At 40.7% G+C, this 27,441-nt stretch overlaps 1 protein-coding gene across 7 annotated transcripts; it reads right to left on the minus strand.

The window, feature by feature from the left end:
• LOC147913954 (zinc finger protein 559-like) lies at positions 1–27,016 on the minus strand. Of its 7 annotated transcripts, none has more exons than XR_015556203.1 (5): positions 17,364–23,371; positions 15,436–15,559; positions 14,087–14,169; positions 11,817–13,629; positions 1–2,019 (listed from the first exon to the last, which is right to left on the minus strand). XR_015556203.1 is itself a non-coding variant. In XM_087448534.1 (4 exons), exons 1-4 carry the CDS (start codon positions 17,487–17,489, stop codon positions 13,594–13,596), a joined length of 366 nt encoding a protein of 121 aa, XP_087304660.1. In that variant the 5' UTR covers positions 17,490–23,371; the 3' UTR covers positions 8,745–13,593. The 7 variants fall into 7 exon arrangements, 2 of the variants coding, with proteins under 2 accessions (XP_087304660.1, XP_087304658.1); XR_015556206.1 differs by lacking the exon at positions 1–2,019 and having other exon boundaries at positions 8,745–12,006; positions 12,515–12,567; positions 13,418–13,626; positions 15,436–23,371; XR_015556207.1 differs by lacking the exons at positions 1–2,019; positions 17,364–23,371 and adding an exon at positions 26,915–27,016 and having other exon boundaries at positions 8,745–13,626.
• Between the last annotated feature and the right edge of the window lie 425 nt (positions 27,017–27,441).

Genomic DNA, 27,441 nt, shown 5'->3' on the forward strand with positions numbered 1-27,441 from the left:
TGTCTTTATCTGAGGATAGTATTTAAGATGAGAACCTCTGCCATTTTGTCAAGATACTCAGTTACCCAGTGGGTCTTTCCCATGTATACATGTTAAAAATCTTTATTTGATTTTCTCCTGCTATTTGGTCTCATGTCAATTTAATTTGAAGCCCAGCCAGAAAGGACCCAGAGTGGGTAGAGGATAGTCTTCCTCCTCTTCACCCTTTAACTCCACTTTTTGGGATACAAATCTCCAGAGGACACTTTGTGTTCCATGGTTTATTTGACAACACAAGCAGTATTTAATACACCCATGCCATGTATTTTCAATACAATCCAGCCCCAGCTGATTACTACTGCTGGGCAAGAAAAAAAGGACATTCCTTATATTTCTTCTGATTAAGTCAAGATTTCTGTGCCTGCCAGGATCATGCATCAGGAGTGAGCAGATAAGGGACCCAGGAAGTTTATTTGGGAGTAGTTCATAGAGTAACTATTCTCTGGTCTTGGCAGGTGTTTAAAGCTACAACTTTTTCTCATGAGACAATTTTGGTGCTTGATGATATACAAGTGTCTTAAATTTTTTTTTTTACTCTATAAAGATTTTTGAAAATTGCTGTGGCCTCATTTGAAATTGAAATTAAAATTTTAAAGAGCAAATTATTGCAAAAAATATAATTATCAGAATATAATAAACATTTACACTTTAATATAAAAAAGTTATACCACCAAAGAAAGACCTGTATGAAGTTTTTATTGCATTATAGGGTCATCTCCAAACCTGGAAACTGCCGTTATGTCAAATGGTCGATGGACAGATAAAAAACAGCGGTTCATTGATGCCATGGAATAAGAAGAACCAACCTATTGAGACATGCAAAAACATGAATGAATATCAAAGGCAATATGCTGAGTGAAAGGAACCAGTTTTAGAAAGTTATATACCATATGATTTCATTTACATGACACTCTGAGAAACGTAAATATACAGAGATAGTAATCAGACCAGAGTTTTTTAGGGTGTGAATTGGGAGAAGGTATTGAATTCAAAGAGGCAAGAAGGAAACATTTTGGGTGATGGAAAATTTTGATTCCAAGAATGTGGTTGTGGTTATGTGACTGCACAGTTGTTGAAACTCATAGAACTGAACCACTAACAAATGTGAATTTTACTTTAAGTAATTTATACCTCAATAGACCATACTTAAATACAACTTTTAGATAATTGGGCCTATATGCAATCAAATCAAATGCCGTAGAAATAGGATAATTACCATTACTCACAATAAAATAAACAGGCTTCTCTTTTTAAGAGACTTTTTACATATACTAAATTATTAAATTTAAGATACCATTTTTATATGATATATACTTATTTTATGGCCCTTTCTGTCAGTCAAGGTCCAGTGAAGAAAAATAAGCTACCGTGAGTGAGAATATTACTACTTAGAGGGAATGCTGTGGCAACATAGGGATTGGCACCAGGTGGAAGTTGTTCCTATGCTCCAGGCTGGAGGGATGCAGGGGGAGATGGAGTTCCTGGAGCCCAGCAGCCAGGGCCGTCAGCAGGAAGGAAAACACAGCCCCTGACTGAGATGACATGTGAAGCACAGCAGAATAGGGAAGACACCTTGGCCTCTTCTCACCCTTTCGTCTCTACAGGTGTCTCACTCTGCCTGAACCTGCCCAAAGGCCAGTAGGCTGGGCCCGACCCTGTGTCCACAGGACAGCAGGTGACAGGAGGACAATGGGTCACAGAGCTCTCAGCAGGTGATGGGCAGAGCTTCTGAGAGAAGAGGGAAAAACTGCTGACAGTTAAACCCTCCAGGTGGGCAAGTTGCACATGATATAAGACCAAACCCATGAATCCTCTTTGGTATGATCCATCTCTGTGACTTGGAAGGGTGACACATTCCCTGTTCTGGTAAATCCTGGAACTGCAGTTACGTCCCAAAACTCTGCAGTCAGGCTCTTCTTCAGATGGTCTCTTATTCCAGGGTGGGTAATATTCTCTCGCTCCTTTTCTCTCTCATAAGCTCTGGAGAACAGGATTAAGAAAAGGCACACTTAAACAGGATGTCATTAGTGGCCCAGAATGACTGAGAAAGTTCTGAAAAGAAGAGTAATTAGAAGAGACTGGAGAAGTCAAGATGGCGGTGTAAGCAGACTCGGAACTCACCTCCTCCCATGGACACAGCCAATTTACAACTACTCGTGGAAAAATTACCCCTGAGACAGAACTGAAAACTGGATAAGAGAAACTCCTACAACAACTGACAATCCTAACTGAGGTAGAAGAGGCAGAGACACCTTTCTGGAGAGGAAAAATGCCGCCTTCACAAGCCGCCAGCTTCACGGCCACCGGGAGCAGCTCACAGGTACGCAGCCTCCCTGGAGGCGCGGGGCCCTGAGCCAGGGAGTGCCCCCACTGTGGTCATTTTGTGGACCCAGCACAATCGAGATGAGCGGCATAATATCTGACTGTGCCTGCTACTAAAACATTGCGGAGTACCCCCAGAAAACCCGGTTCACAAAGAAACTAAAACCGGCTCTTAAAGGGCCCATGTGCAAAAATCACCTGTTTCAGAAAGCATCGTAAATCACCAGAAAGAAAGGTGCACAGTGCTGTGGTGAAAAATCACCTAATAGGCCCTGAGTGCATCTCGGTGAGGGGTGAGACCTCTCCAGGGACTGGGACATTGGCGGCGGCCATTGTTGTGTCCTGGTGTGGGCGTGCTGACACAGACGCCATTGGAGTTCTCCCTGAGGCCTGCTAGCCCAGGGTCTGCCCCATCCGCTAGAGCACCGATTTAATCCAGCTGAGCCAGGGCAGGCAGCCCACCCTAGAGACTGGCCCCACCCAACAACAAGCACTCAGGCAACTTGTGGGCCTGCATAGATTGGTGACTGGATCCTAACTGGGGTAGAAGAGGCAGCCTGGCAACTGAGCTGACTTGAGCGGGGCAGGCTGTGCACAAGGAGCGGGTGGAGAGTGTGGGGCGGTGGCGGAGTGTGTGGGGCTCCCGCCATGGAGAGAGTGGGTCCCCTTGGGGAGGTCGGGGTGTGCACATGGGGCAGGACTGTGTTGAATGTGTGTGTGGACCTGTGGGCGGCAGGGCTTGTCAGCTGCAGAAGACTTGTGCTTCTCAAAGACACACATAGGGGGTTTGCCCCACCTTCCAAAGCCTGAAACAATTGGGTGCTCCCGTGCCTGAGGCCAGCCCCACCCAGCTGCAATCCTCAGAGAGCTGACAAGAGACCTAATAGGCTAGAGGCTTACAGCTATTATAAGGCCCTGAGCCTAACAAGCTGCCACGGTGGGGGCCTACTCACTTAAAAGAAATACTGCAACACAAATGTGGTATTAGAACTTGCTGCCAACTGTGCTGGGGCTCCCCACACCTGATAAAGAGACTGAAGGGCCCACAACTACAAGCAGCTGAGCATTACAACAGCTGGCCAGGAGCATAACTCGGCCTCCCTGGGTGCCTACAGGGAGAGCAAACAGGCCACAACAGAAGGACACGCATAGCCCCATAGGGGTCACCCCTGGAACATTGAGAACTGAGGGAAGCACACTGCAGGACTCCTAAGGCATCACTTACATAAGATCACCTATCCAAGAGCAGGAGACGTAGCTGACCTACCTAATATGTAGACACAAGCACAGGGAAAGAGGCAAAATGAGGAGGCAAAAGAATACATTCCAAGTAAGGGAACAGGACAAAACCCCAGAAAAGACACTAAGTGAAACAGAAATGAGCAACATACCTGACAGAGAGTTCAAACTAAAAGTGTTAAGGATGCTCACTGATCTGGGGAGAAGAATAGATGAACTCAGTGAGAATGTCAACAAAGAAATGGAAGATATAAAAAAGAACCAATCAGAAATGAAGAATACAACACTGGAAATGAAAAATTCATTAGAGGGACTCAAAAGCAGAGTAGAGGATACAGAAGAATGGATTTGTGAGCTGGACGAAAGACTAGAAGAAATTACCGAAGCTGAACAGGTAAAAGAGAAAAGAATTAAAGAGTGAGGACAGTCTAAGGGACATCTGGGACAACATCAAGCACACTAACATCCATGCTATAGGTGTTCCGGAAGGAGCAGAGCGAGACAAAGGGGCAGAGAATCTATTTCAAGAAATAATAGATGAAAACTTCCCTAACCTAAGGAAGGAAACAGACATCCAGGTACAGGAAGCACAGAGAGCCTCAAACAAGATAAACCCAAAGAGGCCCACACCAAGACACATCATAATCAAAATGTCCAGAATTAAAGATAAAGAGAGAATCCTAAAAGCCGCAAGAGAATGTCAAGTTACATACAAAGGAAACCCCATAAGGCTATCAGCTGACTTCTCAGCAGAAACCTTACAGACTAGAAGAGAATGGCACGGTATATTTAAAGTGCTAAAAGGAAAAAACTTACAGCCAAGAATACTCTACCCAGCAAGGTTATCATTCAAAATGGAAGGAGAGATCAAAAATTTCCCAGACAAGCAAAAATTAAAGGAGTTTGTCACCAAGAAACCAGTGCTACAAGAAATGTTAAAGGGACAGATTTAAGGGGAAAAGAGAATACCAGAAATAGGAAAAATTATCTTTTTCCATGATAAGAATGTAATGGATACAAATGCACAAAAAAGAGGTTAGATACGATATCAAAATCATAAAAGGAGGGAGGAGGGGAGTTAAAGAGTACAGCTTTCAGATAGAGGTCAAACTAAAGTGACCATCAATTCTGTATAGAAGAAGAAAGGAACAGAGAAGGACTACTAAAACACTGAGAAAAAAAAAAGGTTAAAAAATGGCAGTAAGTACAAACTTATCAATAGCTACTTTAAACGTCAATGGACTAAATGCTCAAATTAAAAGGCATAGGGTGGCGGACTGGATAAAAAACCAAGACCCATATATATGCTGCATACAAGAGACACACTTTAGACCTAAAGACACTCACAGACTGAAAGTGAAGGGATGGAAAAAGATACTCCATGCAAATGGCAATGAAAAGAAAGCTGGGGTAGCAGTACTCATATCAGACAAAATAGACTTTAAAACAAAAACTGTAAAAAGAGACAAAGAAGGGCATTACATAATGATCAAAGGAACAATCCAACAAGAGGATATAACACTTGTAAATATCTACGCTCTCAATGTAGGTGCTCCTAAATATATAAAGCAATTATTAACTGACATAAAAACAGAAATAGACAGTAACACAATAAGAGTAGGGGACTTTAACACTCCACTTACTCCAATGGATAGATCATCCAAACAGAAGATCAATAAGGAAACATTGGCCTTAAACGACACACTAGAACAGATGGACCTAGTAGATATATACAAAGCATTCCATCCAAAAACTGAAGAAACACGTTCTTTTCAAATGCACATGGAACATTCTCCAGGATTGATCACATATTAGGCCACAAAACAAGTCTCCATAAATTTAAGAAGATTGAAATAATACCAAGCATCTTTTCTGACCACTACGGTATGAAACTAGAAATCAAGTATAGGAAGAAAATCAGAAAAACCACAAATACGTGGAGATTACACAAAATGCTACTGAACAATGACTGGGTTGACGAAGAAATCAAAGAACAAATCAAAAACTACCTGGAGACAAATGAAAATGAAAATACGACATGCCAGAATTTATGGGATACAGCAGAAGCAGTTCTAAGAGGGAAGTTTATAGCGACACAGGCCTATCTCAACAAACAAGAAAAATCTCAAATAAACAATCTAACAATGCACCTAAAGGAACTGGACAAAGAAGAAAAAACAAAGCCCAAAATCTGTAGAAGAAGGGAAATCATAAAAATCAGAGCAGAAATAAATGAAATAGAGACCAAAAAAACAAAAGAAAAAATTAATAAAACCAAGAGCTGTCTCTTTGAAAAGATCAACAAAATTGACAAATCTTTAGCTAGACTCACCAAGAAAAAAAAGAGAGGAGGCACAAATAAGTAAAATCAGAAATGAAAGAGTAGAGGTTACAAGAGACACCTCAGAAATACAAAAGATTATAAGAGAATACTATGAAAAGCTATATGCCAACCAATTCAACAATCTGGAAGAAAGGGATAAATTCTTAGAATCATACAACCTTCCAAAACTGGATCAAGAAGAAGTAGAGAATTTGAATAGACAAATCACCAGTAAGGTGATCGAAACAGTAATCATAAAGCTCCCCAAAAATAAAAGTCCAGGACCAGACGGCTTCCCTGGTAAATTCTACCAAACATTCAAAGAAGACTTAATACCTATCCTTCTCAAACTCTTCCAAAAAATTGAAGGGGGGGGGAAGCTCCCTAACTCACTCTATGAAGCTGACATTACCCTGATACCAAAACTAGACAAGGACAACACAAAAAAAGAAAATTATAGGCCAATATCACTGATGAACATTGATGCAAAAATCCTCAACAAAATACTAGCAAATGGCATACAACAATACGTTAAAAAGATTATACACCATGATCAAGTGGGATTTATTCCAGGTATGCAGGCATGGTTTAACATTCGCAAATCAATCAACGTGATACACCACATTAATGAAATGAAGAATAAAAATCACATGATCATCTCAATAGATGCAGAGAAAGCATTTGACACGATACAGCATCCATTTATGATAAAAACTCTGAATAAAATGGGTATAGAAGGAAAGTACCTCAACATAATAAAGACCATATATGAGAAACCCACAGGTAATATCATCCTCAATGGTGAAAAACTGAAAGCTATCCCTCTAAGAACAGGAACCAGACAAGGATGCCCACTGTCACCACTCCTATTTAACATAGTACTGCAAGTCCTAGCCAGAGCAATCAGGCAAGAGAAAGAAATAAAAGGGATCCAAATTGGAAAGGAAGAAGTGAAACTGTCACTATTTGCAGATGACATGATTTTATATATAGAAAACCCTAAAGAATCCACCAGAAAACTGTTAGAAGTAATAAACGAATATGGTAAAGTTGCAGGATACAAAATCAACATACAAAAATCAGTTGCATTTCTGTACACTAACAACGAAGTAGCAGAAAGAGAAATTAAGAATACCATCCCATTTACAATTGCAACAAAAAGAATAAAATACCTAGGAATAAACTTAACCAAAGAGGTGAAAGATCTGTATTTGATATTTTTCTTGTTTGTTGAGATAGGCCTGTATTGCTATAAACTTCCCTCTTAGAACCGCTTCTGCTGTATCCCATAAATTCTGGCATGTCATATTTTCATTTTCATTTGTCTCCAGGTAGTTTTTGATTTGTTCTTTGATTTCTTCATTGACCCAGTCGTTGTTCAGTAGCATTTTGTTTTATCTCCATGTATTTGAGCTTTTCTGACTTTCTTCCTATAGTTGATTTCTAGTTTCATACCATTGTGGTGAGAAATGATGCTTGGTATTATTTCAATCTTCTTAAATTTATGGAGACTTGTTTTGTGGCCTAATATGTGATCAGTCCTGGAGAATGTTCCATGTGCATTTGAAAAGAACGTGTATTCTTCCGTTTTTGGATGGAATGCTCTGTATATATCTACTAGGTCCATCTGTTCTAGTGTATCATTTAAGGCCAATGTTTCCTTATTGATCTTCTGTTAGGATGATCTATCCATTGGTGTAAGTGGAGTGTTAAAGTCCCCTACTTTTATTGTGTTACTATTTCTGTTTTTATGTCTGTTAATAATTGCTTTATATATTTAGGTGCACCTACATTGGGTGCGTAGATATTTACAAGTGTTATATCCTCTTGTTGGATTGTTCCCTTGATCATTATGTAATGCCCTTCTTTGTCTCTTTTTACAGTTTTTGTTTTAAAGTCTATTTTGTCTGATGAGTACTGCTACCCCAGCTTTCTTTTCATTGCCATTTGCGTAGAGTATCTTTTCCCATCCCTTCACTTTCAGTTTGTGAGTGTCTTTAGGTTTGAAGTGTGTCTCTTGTATGCAGCATATATATTGGTCTTGTTTTTTATCCAATCAGCTACCATATGCCTTTTACTTGGAGCATTTAGTCCATTGACGTTTAAAGTAGCTATTGATAAGTATGTACTTACTGCCACTTTTTAACTTTTTTTTTCTCAGTGTTTTAGTAGTCCTTCTCTGTTCCTTTCTTCTTCTATACAGAATTGATGGTCTCTTTAGTTTGACCTCTGTCTGAAAGCTCTACTCTTTAACTTCCCTCCTCCCTCATTTTATGTTTTTGATATCATATCTAACCTCTTTTTTGTGCATTTGTATCCATTACCCTCTTATCATGGAAATAGATAATTTTTCCTATTTGTGGTCTTCTCTTTCCCCCTTAAATCAGTCCCTTTAACATTTCTTGTAGCACTGGTTTCTTGGTGACAAACTCCTTTAATTTTTGCTTGTCTGGGAAATTTTTGATCTCTCCTTCCATTTTGAATGATAACCTTGCTGGGTAGAGTATTCTTGGCTGTAAGTTTTTTCCTTTTAGCACTTTAAATATATTATGCCATTCTCTTCTAGCCTGTAAGGTTTCTGCTGAGAAGTCAGCTGATAGCCTTATGGGGTTTCCTTAATAGGTAACTTGACATTCTCTTGCGGCTTTTAGGATTCTCTCTTTATCTTTAATTCTGGACATTTTGATTATGATGTGTCTTGGTGTGGGCCTCTTTGGGTGTATCTTGTTTGGGGCTCTCTGTGCTTCCTGTACCTGGATGTCTGTTTCCTTCCTTAGGTTAGGGAAGTTTTCATCTATTATTTCTTGAAATAGATTCTCTGCCCCTTTGTCTCGCTCTTCTCCTTCCGGGACACCTATAACATGGATGTTAGTGCGCTTGATGTTGTCCCAGAGGTCCCTTAGACTGTCCTCACTCTTTTTAATTCTTTTCTCTTTTACCTGTTCAGCTTGGGTAATTTCTTCTAGTCTTTCGTCCAGCTCACAGATCCATTCTTCTGTATCCTCTACTCTGCTTTTGAGTCCCTCTAGTGAATTTTTCATTTCCAGTATTGTATTCTTCATTTCTGATTGGTTCTTTTTTATATCTTCCATTTCTTTGTTGACATTCTTACTGAGTTCATCTATTCTTTACCCCAGATCAGTGAGCATCCTTACCACTCTTTGTTTGAACTCTCTGTCAGGTATGTTGCTCATTTCTGTTTCACTTAGTGTCTTTTCTGGGGTTTTGTCCTGTTCCCTTACTTGGAGTGTATTCTTTTGCCTCCTCATTTTGCCTCTTTCCCTGCTCTTGTGTCTACATATTAGGTAGGTCAGCTATGTCCCCTGCTCTTGGATAGGTGATCTTATGTAAGTGATGGCTTAGGAAGCCTGCAGTGTGCTTCCCTCAGTTCTCAATGTTCCAGGGGTGACCCCTATGTGGGCTACCTGTGTCCTTCTGTTGTGGCCTGTTTGCTCTCCCTGTAGGTGCCCAGGGAGGCTGAGTTATGCTCCTGGCCAGCTGTTGTAACGCTCAGCTTCTTGTAGTTGTTGTGGGCCCTTCAGTCTCTTTATCAGGTGTGGGGAGCCCCAGCACAGTTGGCTTCAAGTTCTAATACCACATTTGTGTTGCAGTATTTCTTTTAAGTGAGTAGGTTGTTAGGCTCAAGGCCTTACAATTGCTATAAGCCTCCAGCCTTTAGGTCTCTTGTCAGCTCTCTGAGGATTGCAGCTGGGTGGGGCTGGCCTCGGGCACAGGAGCACCCAATTGTTTCAGGCTTTGGAAGGTGAGGCAAACCCCCTATGTGGGTTTTTGAGAAGCACAAGTCTTCTGCAGCTGACAAGCCCTGCCACCCATAGGTCCAAACACATTCAACATAGTCCTGCCCCGTGTGCATGCCCTGATGTCCCAAAGCGGACCCAGTCTCTCCACGGCGGGAGCCCCACACTCTCCACCTGCTCCTTGTGCACACCCTGCCCCACTGAATTTGGCTCAGTTGCCAGGCTGCAGAGAATCCAGTCACCAATCTATGCAGGCCCCCAAGTTGCCTGAGGGCTTGTTGTTGGGTGGGGCCAGTCTCTAGGGTGGGCTGCCTGCCCTGGCTGAGCTGGATTAAATCGGTGCTCTAGCGGGTGGGACAGACCCTGGGCTTGCAGGCCTCAGGGAGAACTCCAAGGGCATCTGTGTCAGCACGCCCACACCAGGACACAACTGTGGCTGCTGCCAATGTCTCAGTCCTTGGAGAGGTCTCACCTCTCAGGGCCTATCAGGCAAGTCTCTTTTCACCAAAGCACTGTGCATCTTTTTTCTGGTGATTTTAGGTTCCTTTCTGAAATGGGTGAGTTTGCACATGGGCCGTTGAAGAGCCGGTTTTACTTTCTTTGTGAACCAGCTTTTCTGGGGGTATTCCCCAATGTTTTAGTAGCAGGCAAAGTCAGATATTATGCCACTCGTCTCGATTGTGCTGGGTCCACAAAAAGCCCACTGAGGGGGCGCTCCCCAGCTCAGGGCCCCGCTCCTCCAGGGAGGGCTGCGTACCTTTGTGCTGCTCCCGGGCGGTCGTGAGGTGCTGTGGCTCAAGAAGGTGGTGTTTTTCCTCTCCAGAAGGGAGTTTCTACCTCTTCTACTTCAGTTAGGATTCTCCATTGTTGCAGGAGTTCCTCTTATCCAGTTTTCAGTTCTGTCTCAGGGGTAATTTTTCCACGAGTAGTTGTAAATTGGCTGTGTCTGTGGGAGGAGGTGAGTTCAGAGCCTGCCTATGCCGCCATCTTGACGTCCTCTCAGGAAAATACTGTTTTAAATGCACAAGGACCAAGCCAGCAGGTCACCGGGTGTCAGGACAGAGATATCACTAACTGTTCATCATTCCTGCACATTTCCTATTTTTTATCATGTTTTTCACCCCTTCCCACAATTACCTACACTTTTTATTTTTGCAGCTAAAATCAGTCCAATATTCTGTAACAATATTTCACCTTGTTCATAAAACCCAGGATGAAAGAAGGAGAATAAATGGGCTTTCTATGTACTGGTTACTTTTGAAACTAGTCTGGATGGAATGATCACTTGTTCCAGAAGTTGGCATAGGCAGTGTTAATTAGCAATTAGAAGAGGGACCCCTGCCAAGGGGAGGGACTCTCTGAGGAGGTCAGCTATCCCATATATATGGGAAACCCTAAGCCAGGATCAGTGTCAACCACAACTGTTTTCAGCTCTGACCATGCAGAACTCTGGTTGCGTGTCTGGGAAAAGAGCAAAACTTTGGGAGAGTCAGACCAGGACATTCCTAGAATTCATGCATTTACCCAGGGAGCACTCCTGGTGTCTGAATTATGTGCAAGACACTGTGCTAAGGGCAATCGAAGTTGAATCAAAATAAGTTGTCATACCTGCCTTTCAGGAAACATATTCTATTTGGATGCTCTGAACTCCTGTATTTGACAGCAACCAACATATAAGCATGTTTAGAGAAAGGAGAGGTGACAGTGGGTGAGGAAGGTGAGATGAGGGGCCGGGCTGAGTCGATGGGGTACTTGCCACTGGTGGTGGCCTGGAAGAATGGCTGGGTTTGGCCATGTGGAGACAGAAGGATCCCCACAGAGGAGCATGATGAGGAAGGGCAGGTAGGCAGGGGGCATATGCAGGAAGAGGGAGGAGTTTGCTGCAGTGGGGAAAGTCAAGGTGGGAACCAGAGTGTGGGGCCTCTGTGGTCAAGTAGGGACTGTGGGCTGGAGTTGGTTGGGGCTGCACAGTTGGGGAGGGTCTTGTGAGCAGGAGAGTGGATAGCTCAGTGCTGTAGTTTAGGAGGGTTCCATGGCAGTGGTATGTTTGATGATTGGAACTAAAAGTGTCACATAAATTAGTCTTTCCATATAATTCCATCCAAGCCTTGAACCCTGAATTCTGAGCCCTCTACCTCTTGTGAAGTGAGAAAGAGATGGTCTCTTTTACACTTTCAGCTCTGACTCCTTTATGTCCTGACATAGATTTGAGCTCTGCATGGGTTTGGGAAGGTGTTCAAAGTCAAGACATCTCAGAACTTGAAGTCATCTTCTTCTTCTTGCTTCCTGGTGATTTTCTGGGTTTTTTTGTATTCCTCTTCATACCTGTTCAAAGATTTCATGAATAAGTTTCTGCTGAGAGTATAGCTGTAGGTATTATCTTTCAATATGATCACTGGGGACTCCATCACTTCCTTTATCAGAAGGACATGAAAACATTCTTACCTGAAAGGTAGGTAGGTGAGACCACTGTCTAAGGGGGGCAGCCACACCCTGATCCCACTGAGGGGGCTGGAACCTGGCATTTGGCTAAACCTAGAGCTGCTGAGTGGGTTTCCTTTTACAATAACAGTCCTAGGTTAATTTTGCAACCTTTCTGATCATACAAAGAACACATACATTTTGTAGAACAACTGGAAAACACACACGAGAGCGGTTTCTGCTTGTTGTGATAAGAGTTTCAATTTCCTGTCCACTGTCACAATCCTGTCCTTGACTTTTACCTACATTATCCCATCAAACCCCCCAATGTCCCAAGGCCCAGACATTTCCCTCTTTCCTAGGTGAGGAGACCCAGGCTCAGGGGGTGACTCATTTGCCTCATTATACTTACGAATCGAAGTACTGCAATCAATTGGCAGCGCAATTCCATTTCTGTGGATGTTCCTTACAGAATCAGTTGTACAAAGGCACAAAGTTACTAGGAAGTTCACAGAGAACTATTTCTCATATTAAGAAACTAAAACCAATCTTAAAAATCCAATCAATTGGAGGATAGTTAAATCATTATGAAGCATCCATATGAATGAATTCTAAATGGTCATTTAAAATAGAAATATATCTGCAGTTATAGAACAATTTGCATAGTATTTTCCAATCTTTATGTAAAAAGCATCATGTATGTGCACATATCCATATACAGTCATGTGCCACGTAACAAGGTTTTGGTCAATGACAGACCACATACATGATGATGATCCCACAAGGTTAGCACCACACAGCCTAGGTGTGTAGTAGGCAATACCACCTAGGCTTGTGTAAGTACACTCTATGATGTTTACACAATGACAAAATCCCCTAATGATGCATTTCTCAGAAAGGATCCCTGTGGTAAAGTGATGCATAAATATATAAATGTATATGTCCATAAGAAAAAAGAGTTGGGCAGCAATAGGGGGAAATTTCTACATGTTTGTATTGGGTGACTTTATTTTCTTTAACAGAGAGCATGCATGTTTAAATTTTTAAAAGGTGGGGGAGGACCCACACTCTTGACTTTTGAACTACAAGGCCTTGAAGCCCCCTCCATAAGCTTTTTAGATGAAAGTCCTCCCTGGGAGCTGCTGAGCTGGCTGAGAGCAGAGCAGCAAAGGAACACACCATTCTCCAAAGTTAGAGCAAGAGTTTCATCTTGAGCTTCCTGGGCACACCCCTGGGCTCCTAAGCAGGCTGACTCTGACCTTAAATATGGATTCCAGGCCATCCCCTTCTGTCTTTTGGGATCTGGTCAGCTTACCTGGATTTCCTGTTCTTGACAAAATCTTTGGTCTTTTCATGTGAAACTTCAGTGCTTGCTCATGGCTTTGCTGCCTTAGTTGCTCCAACAGCTTATGAAGGTGGGCCTCCTGGGCCAGTGTGATTTCACACTTGTTAAGTCACTGTGAATCTCTGAGTGAAGGCATCTCAGGCATTCTATTCAGTGAGTTCCTCCCCAGTGTGAGATTTCTGCTGACGGAAGGAGATAAGAGACATTTAAAGGACTGCCCACACACATTCATTCATTCTTTTCTCTATATATGAATTCTAGGCTAATCAGTCTGTCATAGTTCTTGGTTAAAAACCTTTCCCCTCTAAGTTATATACATTGGTGTGTGACTCTCTTGCATGCAGACATTTCTTCTTTGTAACATCTCCACTGTATAGTTGATTTATTTTGTAACTTCATTGTATTTCAAAGACTAGGTATACAAGCTATGCTTATGTAATTGTTCTTTTATAAGAACTCAGGTTATAGCTCTGAGCTCAGGTTAACTTTTTGCCTAAAATCAAAATATGCAAAACTTTCTGCTGGGACAGCACTTACTCCCAACTCTAATTATAGTCATGTTATCGTGCTGTACTAATAACCATCCCATTCCCAGTTCTCTAATGTAGTGGACCCGGGTTCACCCCCTTGAAACTTAACCATTGGCATGCAGTGAGATGGGTTCTTCCTGCAGGTATCTGGTATAGGTATCATGTCTTGGTTGTAAAGGTGACTTCTCCTGCCTAAAAAGTAATTAAAAAAAATAAATTTCTAGAGAGGCACTAGAGAACCAAAATGTTATGAAGCACACAAGGCAAACATTGACCCTTATACAGGGACAGAATGTGAGATGGAGGAATGCGCCAGTGAGTAGAAACACGTTTTAGGGCGCTGTCAGTTACAAAATGTTTTCAAGATTAAAGAGAAAATTAAGACGGGATTTTGGTAAGGTTATGAGAGAAGAAATCATCAAAGGGAAGGGACCAGGGCAAAGTTCACAACACAAAACTTCCACTCCAATGAGGACATAAACTCTAAATATAGATAAATTGATAAATGCTAGTAATAATGACACCATTGAGAATTTTTTCCCCACCGGCTTCTCATACTTTCCTGAAAAGACCATTGACTTAAGGAAATTTGCAGTTGGCATTGCCAAGGTCCTGTTCCCTCACTGTCCAGGCTTCTCCTCATATTGAACACACATGCCTGGAGCTTACTCAGCCTCAGGCCTTAGAGGAATCCTCTTTCTTCCCTCCACAACTCCTCTCCTTGCTCCAATGGCAAATTATATCTGATTTGCAGAGATGACACTCTGTTTGTGGGGAAAAGGTACAGGAATTTTGAACTCTGTGTTAGGAACCATACATATTCTTCAAGTCCAGGACAGGATACTAATGAACAACAAAGTGAGCATTGAAGAAAACCTCATAGGTCCTTGAGCAGAGCAGGAAGGACACTCTGACACCAAGCCCAAAGCACAGAGGACCTCATGCTGTGGATGTGCATGAGCAAGCTCACAGACAGAGTAAAGATTCTCAGTGTTCTCAACAAGGGAGGAATTAAATGTTTCTAGTTAGTGTTTCTTCATATAAAATTTTATTTTCAAATGTAATCCAATAAATAGAAGCTCCACCAGAATAATCTAAGTTTATGTTGCCTGCTATTTTTTCTACTGTGGTCTCAAACTTTAGGCTTAGTGCTTAGAACACAATAATTACTTAGCAAATGTTTAATCTTATTGTTTAGTCATTAAAAAAATATTCATTGAGTTTCTGGCACTGTTTGGGTGCTGGCGATAGAGCAGCAACAAAGACATGAAATTGTGGTCAGGAAGACTATATTCCAGTGGAGGGACAAAGTACATGTCAGTAAATCAATAAACAGATTACCTTCACATAGTTATAAATGCTATGAAAGAATATGAATGAGACATGAGAAGGGAGTGTGATATGTGGAAACTGCTCTGGATACTTATTGAATAAATAAATCAGTGTTGACCAACTCACCCACAGAGACAAGATGACTGTTCTCTAGCATCACATCTCTGTGCAGCTTCCTCTGGGATGTGTCCACCAAAGCCCACTCTTCCTGGGGGAAGTCCACAACCACACCCTTGAAGGTCACTGATTCCTAAAACATCATGGACATTCTGATTCAGAGAGGACCAGATCTATCAAGGTTCCAGGACAGATAGTTGATAGGAGAGTGCTGGGGAAAGGGGGCTGTAGGTGTAGAAAGCTCAAACCCTGTTTGGGGTTCCAGTCAAATGCTTCCCTGTGCTGATCTGGAATGTGCTGTTCATGCATACCCACAAAGATATACACAGTATGTACACAGCCTTAATACATATTAGCTTCATTATAAAGGAATATCACATGACGTGCAGTGTGAAATAACCTGGACATTTCCCCAAAACGTGGTAAATCTCTCTTCCAGACTGGTATACATAATATAGTATATTGTTATAAGTTTTTATCTTGAGAATACATAACTAGACTCTCCTTCTTAACAATTCAAGTAAATCACAGACTCATCACAAAACAAGCAACACCCACTGCCTGTGACAAATAACTGATTATGTGTAAACATTGCCTCTTTATGAACCTTACATTTCTCCTTTGTGAAATGGTTTAACAACCTGTTACAAAAAACTACCTGTACAGGTTTAACAACCTGTACAAACCTGTTACAAAAAAACTGAGAGATCCAATGAGCGAATTTGCAAAGCACTTCCTTTATAACACTCAATACACATAAGTAGTGTATTATTATTTAAAGGTGGAGAATGATGAAGCGATGCTGACTGTTCTGCAGAACTGAAAAGACAACAGAGAACATTGATCAGCAGGTGCTGCCTCTCTCTCTTATCTCTATACGTTTCCTGTGTTCACTGCGAGGTAGAAGGACAGATGGTCCAGAAACACAATGCAAGGGTCCCTGATCATTCTACACGGAAGGATGGCGCTAGCCTGACCTATCCCACAGTGAGGTTTCCACTGCCAATTTTCTCTGGGACCTCCAGGCAGCAGTTATTGTCTCTCTTGTAGTTTAATCCTATCCATCTGCTAATGTGTAATAGAAGCCTCTCAGTTGTATGTGGTCACTCCAGTCCCCCCAAAATGGCCACAGAATCTGATATTTTATTGTATCTTCTATACTCCTTCTCCTCAACACACAGCCAAAATTAAGAAAATACTCTCCACACACTATGTTCAGTTTTCAAGTTTGATCACAAGTTAATGACAAAGAGACAAACTGGGTTTTAGGAAGCGGGGTAAGGAGAATTTTAGTTATCCTTTTTTTAAGTCATAAAAATGTTCAAGTATTTTTTATAAAACTTGAGTAAATTTAAAATTGGTGAAAATAAAGAAATGATTCCTTATTGCTCTCTCTGGTCCAACCCTATCTTCACCCCACCACCTCAGTGCTGCAGAGCCTCCACTTCAGCCCCTGTGACACTGGATTGATTGAACTCACTTGATGGACTACCACCCCCTACTGGAACAGAACCTTTACTCTTACCCATCTCTATGCCTGTGTTAACCACATGCCTAAGGCCACTGTAGCCACTAACACGGATAATGAGTGCACTGCACGTCATGTGATATTCCTTTATAATGAAGCACCCCACCAAAGCTATGGGGTGAATTTGAAAAAAAAACAAGCATTCACATCTCTTCTCTGCAAGGACATCCTTAACGGAGAATTGACTAAGTCAGTGTAAAGGTAGGAAGAAGATTATTTATTGATCAGTCCTGGACCTGCCATAAGCCTCCCAGAATCCTAGTGGAACATAACACACCAATATTTCCTGGGTGCACTTAGAAGATCAGGCCAACAGGAGAAACCTACCCATCTGCTGGTAACAGAAGTGTCAAGTCTGGAGTTAAGAGCCAGTTCCTCCTCACCTGTGGTTGCATTCTCAAGAACTCACCTGCCCCTTGTCTTTAGTAGTATTCTCATCATGGGACAGTCTGATAACTAAGCAGACAAAGCTGAGGAAAGAAAAAGAAGCCACGAGACTCCAGTCTTTTCCACTACTTGTACATACACCGGTCATGAGATCCTAAACCTTCACGTGGTGGTGAATCTGCCCACTCAAACCACAGTTGCATGAAGAATGACCTAAGACAAACCGGCAAGCAGTCTCTTTCCCTAGGGTCACAGTGAGAAGGCTTTAGCTACTATGATCATAAGGAAGATACTAATATCCTCGTTTTACAGATAAAACATTGAAAGCCAATAGCGTTTTATGGCTTTATACTTTCATTAGACCTGGTAGAGGTTTTATTTAATTTCTTCCCTGATGCCAAATCCTAGAAGAACCTGACTTATGTTACATGGAGATTCTTGTATCCACAGCCAAGGGCACCATTATAGGATTTCTGATATAATACCTCTTGACAAGGTGCATTAGCATTTCTTCTACAATACCAACACTAGCCCCTAGTGGCCCACACCCTCCCTCTGTACTCTGTCACCACCCTCTGCATACACTTGCCCTCAATCATTGTGGCTCCTCCACATGGGGATTCAGGCAACATCACTGGAAACCTAGCTCTAGCCTCCACATCCCTGGATATGTGACCAGGCTACTTTGGAGACTGTTGAATGGCAGTGTGCAATGATTCAAAGATTCTTCTGTTATTGGAGGGTTCAATGACTTTCATCATGTAAATATAGCACTAAAATTCCCTTGTACAGGACAGAAGCCACAGTACATACATGGTAATACTACTCTTGTGTCCCATGCTGCCCACAGGGCAGGAAGTCTCATAAGTCATAGAGTGAAGGAATTTAGTTGAGCATTTCAGATACTGTAGTGAAATGGCAGCTGGAGCTCTGCCCTAGTAATTGTCATCAACAGGAGCATCCCTTCATGTCATAATTGACGTCTATGGAGGCATCCTCCAACTGTCAAGTATTACTCAAAACACTGTTAATAAACGTATGGCAGGGACAAATTATGACAATATGTTATGAACAAGGTTAGGATCACAACTCTTTGAGCTTGAGGTCTGGAGTAGAGAAAACATGATCTGATAAATAAATTGAGACCCAGCAACTGCAATTACATAGATTTGCTTGTTTAATCCCCTTAATAATGCTACTGATTATGGGTTAGTTACCTATTTACAAATGACATCAACTGGTTCAGAAACCTTAATGATACGGCAAAATCACATGACTACAAAATGACAGAGCTGGAATTTCAGCTCTGCCTGTCTCTGAATCTCAAATAATTAAACGTGCTCATCTTGAGGAGTTTTACCTACACCCAGACCCAGGTTTTACCTGGATATGTCACCTCCCAGGTCAATGACCAGAAACCTCTCCCTCCCCTCACAACCCTTCTCCTTTCAGCCTGTTCACAGAGTTACTCCCCATGCCAGGTCCTCTCACTGTGGTAACCTCCACTGACCACCTTCTCAAACAGCCCCCACTTTTCCTCAGTTTTACTGACCCTGTTTAACCCATACTTATTCATTTCAACATATTTGTGCCAAAATTAGCAGATCTCATGCCACCTGACTTTTCACATCTGATCGAGACCCCAATCCCAGATGACTCTAGGTATCTCCCTTTCCCCCGGCTGCATCTGTCACAGCACAGGATTAGGATACTGACCCAGTCTAACTGCAGTGTCCTAAATCTCCCAATGGCTTTTTATAAATATCTCATGTCCTACTATATCTTGATAATTCTTCCATGACTCGTAAATGTTCAGGCCTCACTCATGCCTTAAGTGTCATAAATTCTCACCTTTCCTTTCAGTTTCTACATCTCCTACTATACAGATGAATTAGATCATTTGAAGATACATTTCAGTTCTCTGCCATGAAATCCACATATCTTCTTGAATTTCTACCCACTGGTGACCCCTTTTCAATAAAATTGCAAGTTCATCTCTATCTCTGGCTGAGCCGATGTGAACATAGTTTTCATTTCTCTGAGATAAATGCCCAGGAGTTGATATTGCTGGGTTGTATGGTAATTACAAGTTTAGTTTTAGAATACCCTGCCAAACTTTTTTCCAGAATGGCTGTACCATTTTAAATTCCCACCGGCAATGTAGGGGAGATCCAGTTCCTCCACATTCTCACCATCATTTGCTATTATCACTCTTCTCTTACCTCAGCTATCCTGATAGGTGTGTAGTGATATCTCATGTGGTTTTCACTTACATTTCCTGAATGACTAATGATGTTGAACATCTTTTCATCCACTTATCTGCCACCTGTATCTCCTCTTTGGTGAAATGTCTCTTTTGTCCAGTTTCTAGTCGAATTATTTATTTTTACTGTTGAGTTTTAATAGTTCTTCATATATTCCATTACCAGTCCTTTCTTAGATATGTGATTTGCAAATACTTCTCCCAGTCTGTAGCTTGTCTTTTCATGCTCTTAACAGGTTCTTTTGCAGAGAAAAACTTTTTAATTTGGGGGAAGTCCAATTTATCAATTTTCCTCTTATAGATGACATTTGGTGTCAAGTCCAAGAATTCTTTGCCCAGTCCTTGCCATAAAATGCAAACATTTCTCTGCTTTTTTCCTAAGTTTTATAGTTTTCCAATTTAGATTTGTGTTTGTGACCCATTCTGAGTTAATTTTTTTTATAAGTTGTGAGATTTAGACGGAGGTTCATTTTTTGCTTAGGGATGTTTGATTGTTCCAGCACCATTTGTTGGAAAGCCTATACTTTCTCCATTGAATTGCCTTTGCAATTCTCAAAATCATTTGAGAAAATAATTTCATTTCTGTGCTTCTCTATACTATTTTCTATAGTGAGTTCCCTATACTGTTCCACTGAGCTCTGTGTCTATCCTTCCAACAATACCACATAGTCTTCTTACTGTGGCTACAAAATAAGACTTGAAATTGAGCAGATTGATTCCTCTCACTTTATTCTTCCTTTTCAACATTGTTTTAGCTAGTCTAGTTCCTTTGTTTTCTTATTTATTTTAGAATCCTCTTATATACATATCTACAAAAAGTTTTGCTAGATTTTAATATAAATTTCATTAAACCTGCATAATAATTTGGGGAAAATTGACATCTTTACTACGTTGAGTTTTCCAATACATGAACGAGGTGTTTTAAAAACCTTGAAAAATACCAACCTGATACACAAGTAACTTATCTTCCTGAAAGAACAAAGTCCAATGCTCTTTAAAGAAAAAAGTGACAAAACCTAGACATTTACTGTCATAGTCACAATGTCTACCATTCAATTAAAAGTTAGTGGACCTACCAAAAAGCAAGAAAATAAGACTAAAAACAAGGAAAAAGGTAGTCAGTAGGAAAAGACCCTGAAAGGCAGATATCATGAACCATCCAAATAAGGATTTTAAGACAACTGTTCTAAATATGTTCAAGTATTTAAAAGACAACATGAATACAGCAGGAGATAAACAAAAGGTCTAACAAAGAACCAGATGGAACTTCTAGAAGTGATGTAAATACATATATGTTGGAAATGAAAAATTCAATAAATGAGATTAACAGATGATTAGATGTGCAGAAGAAAAGGAACTGGAGAGCACAAAAATAGAAATACCTAAATTGAAGCACAGAGTGATAAAAGACTGAGAAAACAAGGCTCAGTGAACTGAAACCAGGTGAGTAATCACCAAAAGAGTAATAAAAAAATAAACCTCCTGGGATTGGCCCGGTGGTGTAGTGGTTAAGTTTGTGTGCTCTGCTTCAGTGGCCTGGGGTTTGCAGGTTTGGATCCCAGGCATGGACTTACGTACTGCTCATCAAGCTATGCTGTGGTGGCATCCCATATACAAAAATAGAGGAAGATGGGCACGGATGTTAGCTCTGGGCTAATTTTCCTCAGCAAAAGAGGAAAATTCACAACAGATGTTAGCCCAGGGCCAATCTTCCTCACCAAAAACAAAAGAAAACAAAACAAAAAACCCTCCCTACTAAAATAGATAGGGACAATCCACCGTTGTTGTCAGTGATGGAGATAAAATGGAATGCTAAAAAACACAGAACTAATAAAAAAGAAAGAGGAACAAATAATAGAAAAAAAAAAAACAACCAAGTAGCAAGACAGTAGAGATAAACCCAAGTATATTAATAATTACAATAAATGGAAATGGTCAAAACATTCCAATTAAAAGGCAAAGACAGGGTAAAAACATGACCTAACACTGTGCTGTCTACAATAAAACCTACTTTAAATATAAAGACAAAAATAGGTTAAAAGAAAAAGAATGGAAAAAGATAAACCATGCAAACACTAACCAGAGACAAAGAAGGATATTTGATAGTGATAAAAATGTCAATCTATTAAAAAGACATACCAATCCTACATGTGTGTGCAGAAAATAAATGACAGAATTAAAAGTAGAAATAAGACAACACTCCCCTCTCTGAACTAGATAAATTAAGCAGACAGGAAATCAGTAAGAGAACAGAAGAAGACTTGATTAATACCATCAATCAATTTGTCCTAACTGAAACTTTTACAACACTCCAGCCAATATCTGAAGAATACAAACTAATTTCAAGTGAACATGGAAAAGTTTAAAATCATACAAAATATTGTCTGACTACAAAAAATTAAATTAGAAATTAGCAACAGGGAGGTATCTATAAAAACCCTACATAACTGTAAATCAAAAGACATATTTTTAAGAGACACATGGGGCAAAGAAGATATCACAAGGAATTTTAGAAACTATTTTAAACTGACTGAAAATGAACATGCAAGAGCGCAAAATACGTGGGATGGTCATAAACTCCAAGGGGCAATGGAAAATAATACAGTCAATCTGGAAAATCATTGGGCAGTTTCTAGCTAAATTTGCAACCACCGCATGACCCAGAAATTGCACTCTTGGACATTTGTCCCAGAGAATAAAATTGTATGTTCACAGAAAACCCTGTACGTGAATGTTAATAGCAGCTTTACTCTTAGTAGCAGTACTGGAAGCCATCCAAATGCCCTTCAATGAGTGAGTGTTTGAACAAACTCTGGTACATCCATACAAGGGAATACTACTCAGCAATACAAAGGAATGGACTATTGGCGCAGGCAGCAACCTAAAGGTACCTCAAGAACATCACGTTTAGGGAAAAAACCTAATCCCCAAAGGTTGCATACTATATGATTCCACTTATATAATGTTCCCCAAATGGCAAACCTAGAGAGATGGAGAGCAGGTCAGCAGTTTTCAAGGGTCAGAGACGGGGTGGGATGGAGAACAGGTGTGAACACAAAGGCAGCACAAGCAGTTCTTTTGTGGTGATAAACAATTTTGTATCTTGACTGTTCTGGAGGGGGTTACACAAATGTATACCTGGAACAAAACTGCACAGAACTGTATACACACATACACACACACACACACACACACACAGAAATATGCAGGTTAAAAATATGACGAAAGCTGAATAACGCCTGTGTTCTAGTTAACAGTATATCAATGTCAATATACAATGTCAAGTCCCTGAATTTGGTATTGTACTACAGTTATCTAAGATGCTGCACTGGGGGAAAGTGGCTGAAGAGCACTCAAGATTCTTTATGTTATTTTTGCAACTTCCTGTGAGTCTATAATTATTTCAAAATAAAAAGTTTAAAAAATATGATACACCTAAAGCTGGTCTTAGAGGGAAATTTGTAGATCTAAATGCTAATATCAGAAGAGAAAAGAAGTCCAAAATCAATTATCTTAGCTTCTAGCTTAAGAAATTAGAAAAAAACCCAGCAGAGTATATCCCAAGTAAGTAGAAGGAAGAAAATAATAAAGTTAAGAATAAAACTCAATAAAAGAAAAACAGAAAAAACAATAGAGAAAAAGCAATGAAAGCAAAATCTATATATTTGAAAAAGTCAATAAAATTGACAAACCACTAGCTAGACTGATCAAGAAAAAAGAGAAAAGAGACAAGGTACAAATCTCATTAGTGAAGGGAGAGACATCATTAGAGATCTTAAAATAATGAAAAGGATAATGATGCAGTATAGATAGAAACTTTATATTACTGAACTTGATAACTTAGAAAAAAATCAATACCTTACAAAACATAAATTACTAAAATTGACTTAGGACACAAAAATATGAAAAGTTTTAAAAAAATAAATTCTTAATTAAAATTCTTCCCACAAGGAATACTTGAGGCCTGAATGAAATCTATCCAAAATTTAAGAAAAAAAAGAATATAATCTGACACACACTCTTTCATAACTTGGAGGAGGAAACAGGGCCCAATACACTTATTCCATCACAAAACCAAGCTATAAGAAAAGACAACTAAGACTATAAGAAAAGACAACTATTGAACAATTTCCCTTGTGATCATAGATGTAAAACTCCTTTAAAAAGTGACTGCATGTCAAACTCAGGAAGATAAATAGATAGATAGAGGAAAAAGATAATCCATTTAGGATCAAGTGGGGTTCAACCTAGGAATGCAAGTTTGGTTTAACATTCAAAATTCAATAAGTGCAATTCAAAATATTAACAGAACAAAGGAAAAATAACCTATCATTACCTCAACAAATGCAGAAAATCATTTGACAAAATTCAACACACATTCATGATAAACTTAAAATTTAGAAAACAAGAGGGGCCAGCCCCATGGCATAGTGGTTAAGTTCATGCACTCCACTTTGGTGGCCCAGGGTTCAAGGGTTTGGATCCCAGACACCGACCTACATACTGCTCATCAAGCCATGCTGTGGCAGCATCCCACGCACAAAGCAGAGGAAGACTGGCACAGATGTTAGCTCAGGGACACTCGTCCTCAAAAAAAAATTTAGAAAACAAGAAAAAGGAGGAAATTTCCACAAGCTGATAAAGGGATCTATGAAAAATGTACAGTTAACGCTATAAGTAGTGATGAATGACTGAACGCTTTCCTCTGAAAATAAAAAACAGGGCAAGAAGATCCACTCTCACCACTTCTAATCAATATTATAGTGGAGGTCCCAGAAAATAAGGTGGGAAAAACAAATAAAAGGCATACATGTTGGAAAGGAGTAAGCAAAACCATCCTCATTTGCAGATGACAAGATCATGGGGAAAGATGTTCTTAAAACTACTAAGTAACTTTAGCTAAGTTGAACATATAAGTTCAGTATGCAAAAATAAACTTTACTACTATATACCGGCTAAAAATTAGAAATGAAAATATTTTAAAACTATTATTTATAATAGCATCCAAAAACATGAAACATTTGAGGAGATAAATTTAACAAAATATGTGTAAGATATGTGATTCCACTTCAAGGAGCTAAAAAAAAGAGCAAAGTAAACCCAAAGGAAGTTGAAGGAAACAAATAAGAAGGAGCAGAAATCAACAACATTTAAAAGAGACACGGAGAAAAATAATCAAGCTAAAAGAGGTTCCTTGAAAAGATCAACAACATGCGCAAATGTATAAACTCATATCCAGAATGATCAAGATAAAAAAATAAAGAGGGCATAAATCATAAATATTAAGGATGAAAGAGGAATTATCTCTACAGGTCTTACAGAAAATAAAAGTATAATAAGAGAATATCCCACACAACTTTAGCCAACAAATTCAACAACTTGGAAGAACTGGTAAAATTCCTTGAAAGACAACTCCCAAAGCTCATTCAAGAAGAAACAGATAACCTGCATAGGCCCATATCTATTACATAAATTGAGTTCCTAGTTAAAAACTCTAAGCTCAGAGAGTTACACTGGTAAATTCTACCAAACATTTAAGAAAGAAATAATACTGATTCTACAAAATGAGGTCTCATTTTATGAGACCATTTTATGATTTTTATACCAAAACCTGATGAAGACATTATAAGAAAACAAACCTATAGACCAATATCCCTCATGTAACTAGGCACTAAAATCCTTAAACCATGCTCAAATCAAACCCAGAAATATTTTAAAAGAATAAACATCACAACCAAATGAGGTTTATCACAAGAATGCCAGGTTGGTTTAACATTCAAGATCATTCAATATAATTAACCATATTAACAGAATAAAATAGAAAAACCAGATGATCTTCTCCACAGAGGCAGAAAAACATTTGACAAAATTCAGCACCCACTGCTAATAAAAATTCTCAGCAAACTAGGAACAGACACGAATTTTCTCAACCTAATCAAGGGCACCTACAAAAGATCTTTAGCTAACTTCACGCTTAAGGTGAAATATTGAACACATTTCTCCCAAGACCAGCAACAGGCAAGGATGTCCACTCTCACCATTGCTATTCAAGATTGTGCTGATACTCACAACACGGATGAATCTCAAAATTATCACACTGAGGGAAAGAAGACAGAGAGAAAAAGAGCACACAGGGCATGACTACATTAATACAAAATGCAAACTACTCTAAAATGACAAAAATATGTCTGTGTTTTCCTGAAGCCCAGAGGAAGAGCAAGGAATGGACTGCAAAGGGACACAAGGAATTTTTTGGGGGGTGATGGAAATGCTCTGTCTCACGGCTGTACACAACTGTCAAACTCATCAAATCGTACACCTTAAATGGATGTCATTTATTTTATGTAAATAATTCCTCAATAAGTTTGATAAGAAAGAATGATCAATACGTTTAAAAACAGGAAGAGAAATTAATGGATGAAAACATGAAAAATTTCAACAGTCTTGGAATCTGTAGAAAAGTAATCAAATGGACATTCTATCACTGAAAAATATAATCTCTGCAATTAAGAAGTTATTGGGGGTCAGCCCTGGGGGTCTAGTGGTTAAGTTATGTGTGCTCCACTCCAGTGGCCGGGGGTATGGTTCCTGGGTGCAGACCCACACCACTGTCTGTCAGTGGCCCTGCTGGGGCAGCAGCTCACATAAAAAGAAAAAAAGAGGAAGATTGGTAACAGATGTTAGCTCAGGGCAAATCTTCCTCAGCAAAAAAAAAAGTTACTGGGTGCCTTAAAAGTAAAGCAGCCAGATGTGAAGAAATAATTAGAAAAACTCAGACAGGTCCAATACAAAATATCCAAACTTTCAGATATTTGGATCTGAAATTGAAGTTCAGAGAGAAGAAAATATAAAAAAAGAATGAAAACAAAGTACAGAGCACAAGAAAGATGTGGGATACGGTCAACAAGTCTCACATCTGTGTAACCAGAAAGACAGGGAAAAAGAACGGGGCAATAGCAGCATTTGAATGAATAACAGCTGAGAATTTCCCAAACCTGATGAAAGCCTCAATGCACCATTCAAAAAGTTCTCTGAGTCTCCAGTAGGACAGATAGAAAACACACGCACGTGCACGTCTGCATGCACGGGCACAGGTACCGAGGCAGAACATCTTAAAATCGCGCAAAGTAAAGCACATGACTTACGGGAACAACAAAAAACCAAAAGGCTGACTTTCCAACAACTTTTTGACCCTGGACTCCAGCCCAAGCCCACGGCCCCTGCCCTGACCCCCCATCCGAAGCCTGGCCCCCATCTCAGCTCCACCCCTGACCCCCGCCCCGTCCCCAGCCCCGCCCCCAACCACTCACCTGTCCCGTGGCAGAGGGCGTGCCCTCGGGGGGCCGGCGGGAGGCCGGAGCGGAGCTGATGGGGTGGGGACGGGGCAGTGGGGTTGGCAGCTGCAGAGTCCGACGCCATCGAGATAGCAGCGGAGCCCGAGAAGACGGAGTCTGAGGCACTGACGCGACTGAGGCGGTGGCTGCGGCTCCCCAGGCGCGAGCCCGCCCCCTCTGCGCTGTTGACCAATCCCGCGGCGCACAGAGCTTCTGGCCCCGCCCCCGCTCAATCAGAAAGAAACCAATGAGCGTCAAGGGGGCGGGGGCGGGGAGGTACCAAAGGGGATCCGGGGCGGGACTGACAATTGTGGCGGGGAGGAGGCGGGGTCTTCAGCGGGTTGGTCGGTGGCCCTCAGAGGGCCATGGGATGGTCACTGGTCGTAGGTGGGGCCAGTGCAGGGGCGGAGCCCAAGGCGTGGCGCGGCCGTAAATAGAACGGGGGGCTGGGGGCGGGGGTTCACTGGAGGGGGCGTGGCCTGGTGTGGGACGGCTCTGGCGGA

The sequence above is a fragment of the Ceratotherium simum genome, chromosome 24, assembly GCF_057802395.1.
Source record: "Ceratotherium simum simum isolate JZ-2026a chromosome 24, ASM5780239v1, whole genome shotgun sequence".
In the NCBI taxonomy this organism is placed as follows: Eukaryota; Metazoa; Chordata; class Mammalia; order Perissodactyla; family Rhinocerotidae; genus Ceratotherium; species Ceratotherium simum.

What these genes read in the sequence shown, in the direction of transcription:
- LOC147913954 (XM_087448532.1), bottom strand. Translation starts at nt 17,489, where the DNA reads ATGACCGGTGTATGTACAAGTAGTGGAAAAGACTGGAGTCTCGTGGCT. An exon ending in CAGTCATCTTGTCTCTGTGG is followed by an intron (nt 14,170 to 15,435) that starts GTGAGTTGGTCA and finishes ATTACTTTTTAG; the next exon opens with GCAGGAGAAGTCACCTTTAC. An exon ending in CATCTCACTGCATGCCAATG is followed by an intron (nt 13,630 to 14,086) that starts GTTAAGTTTCAA and finishes TCCTTCCGTCAG; the next exon opens with CAGAAATCTCACACTGGGGA.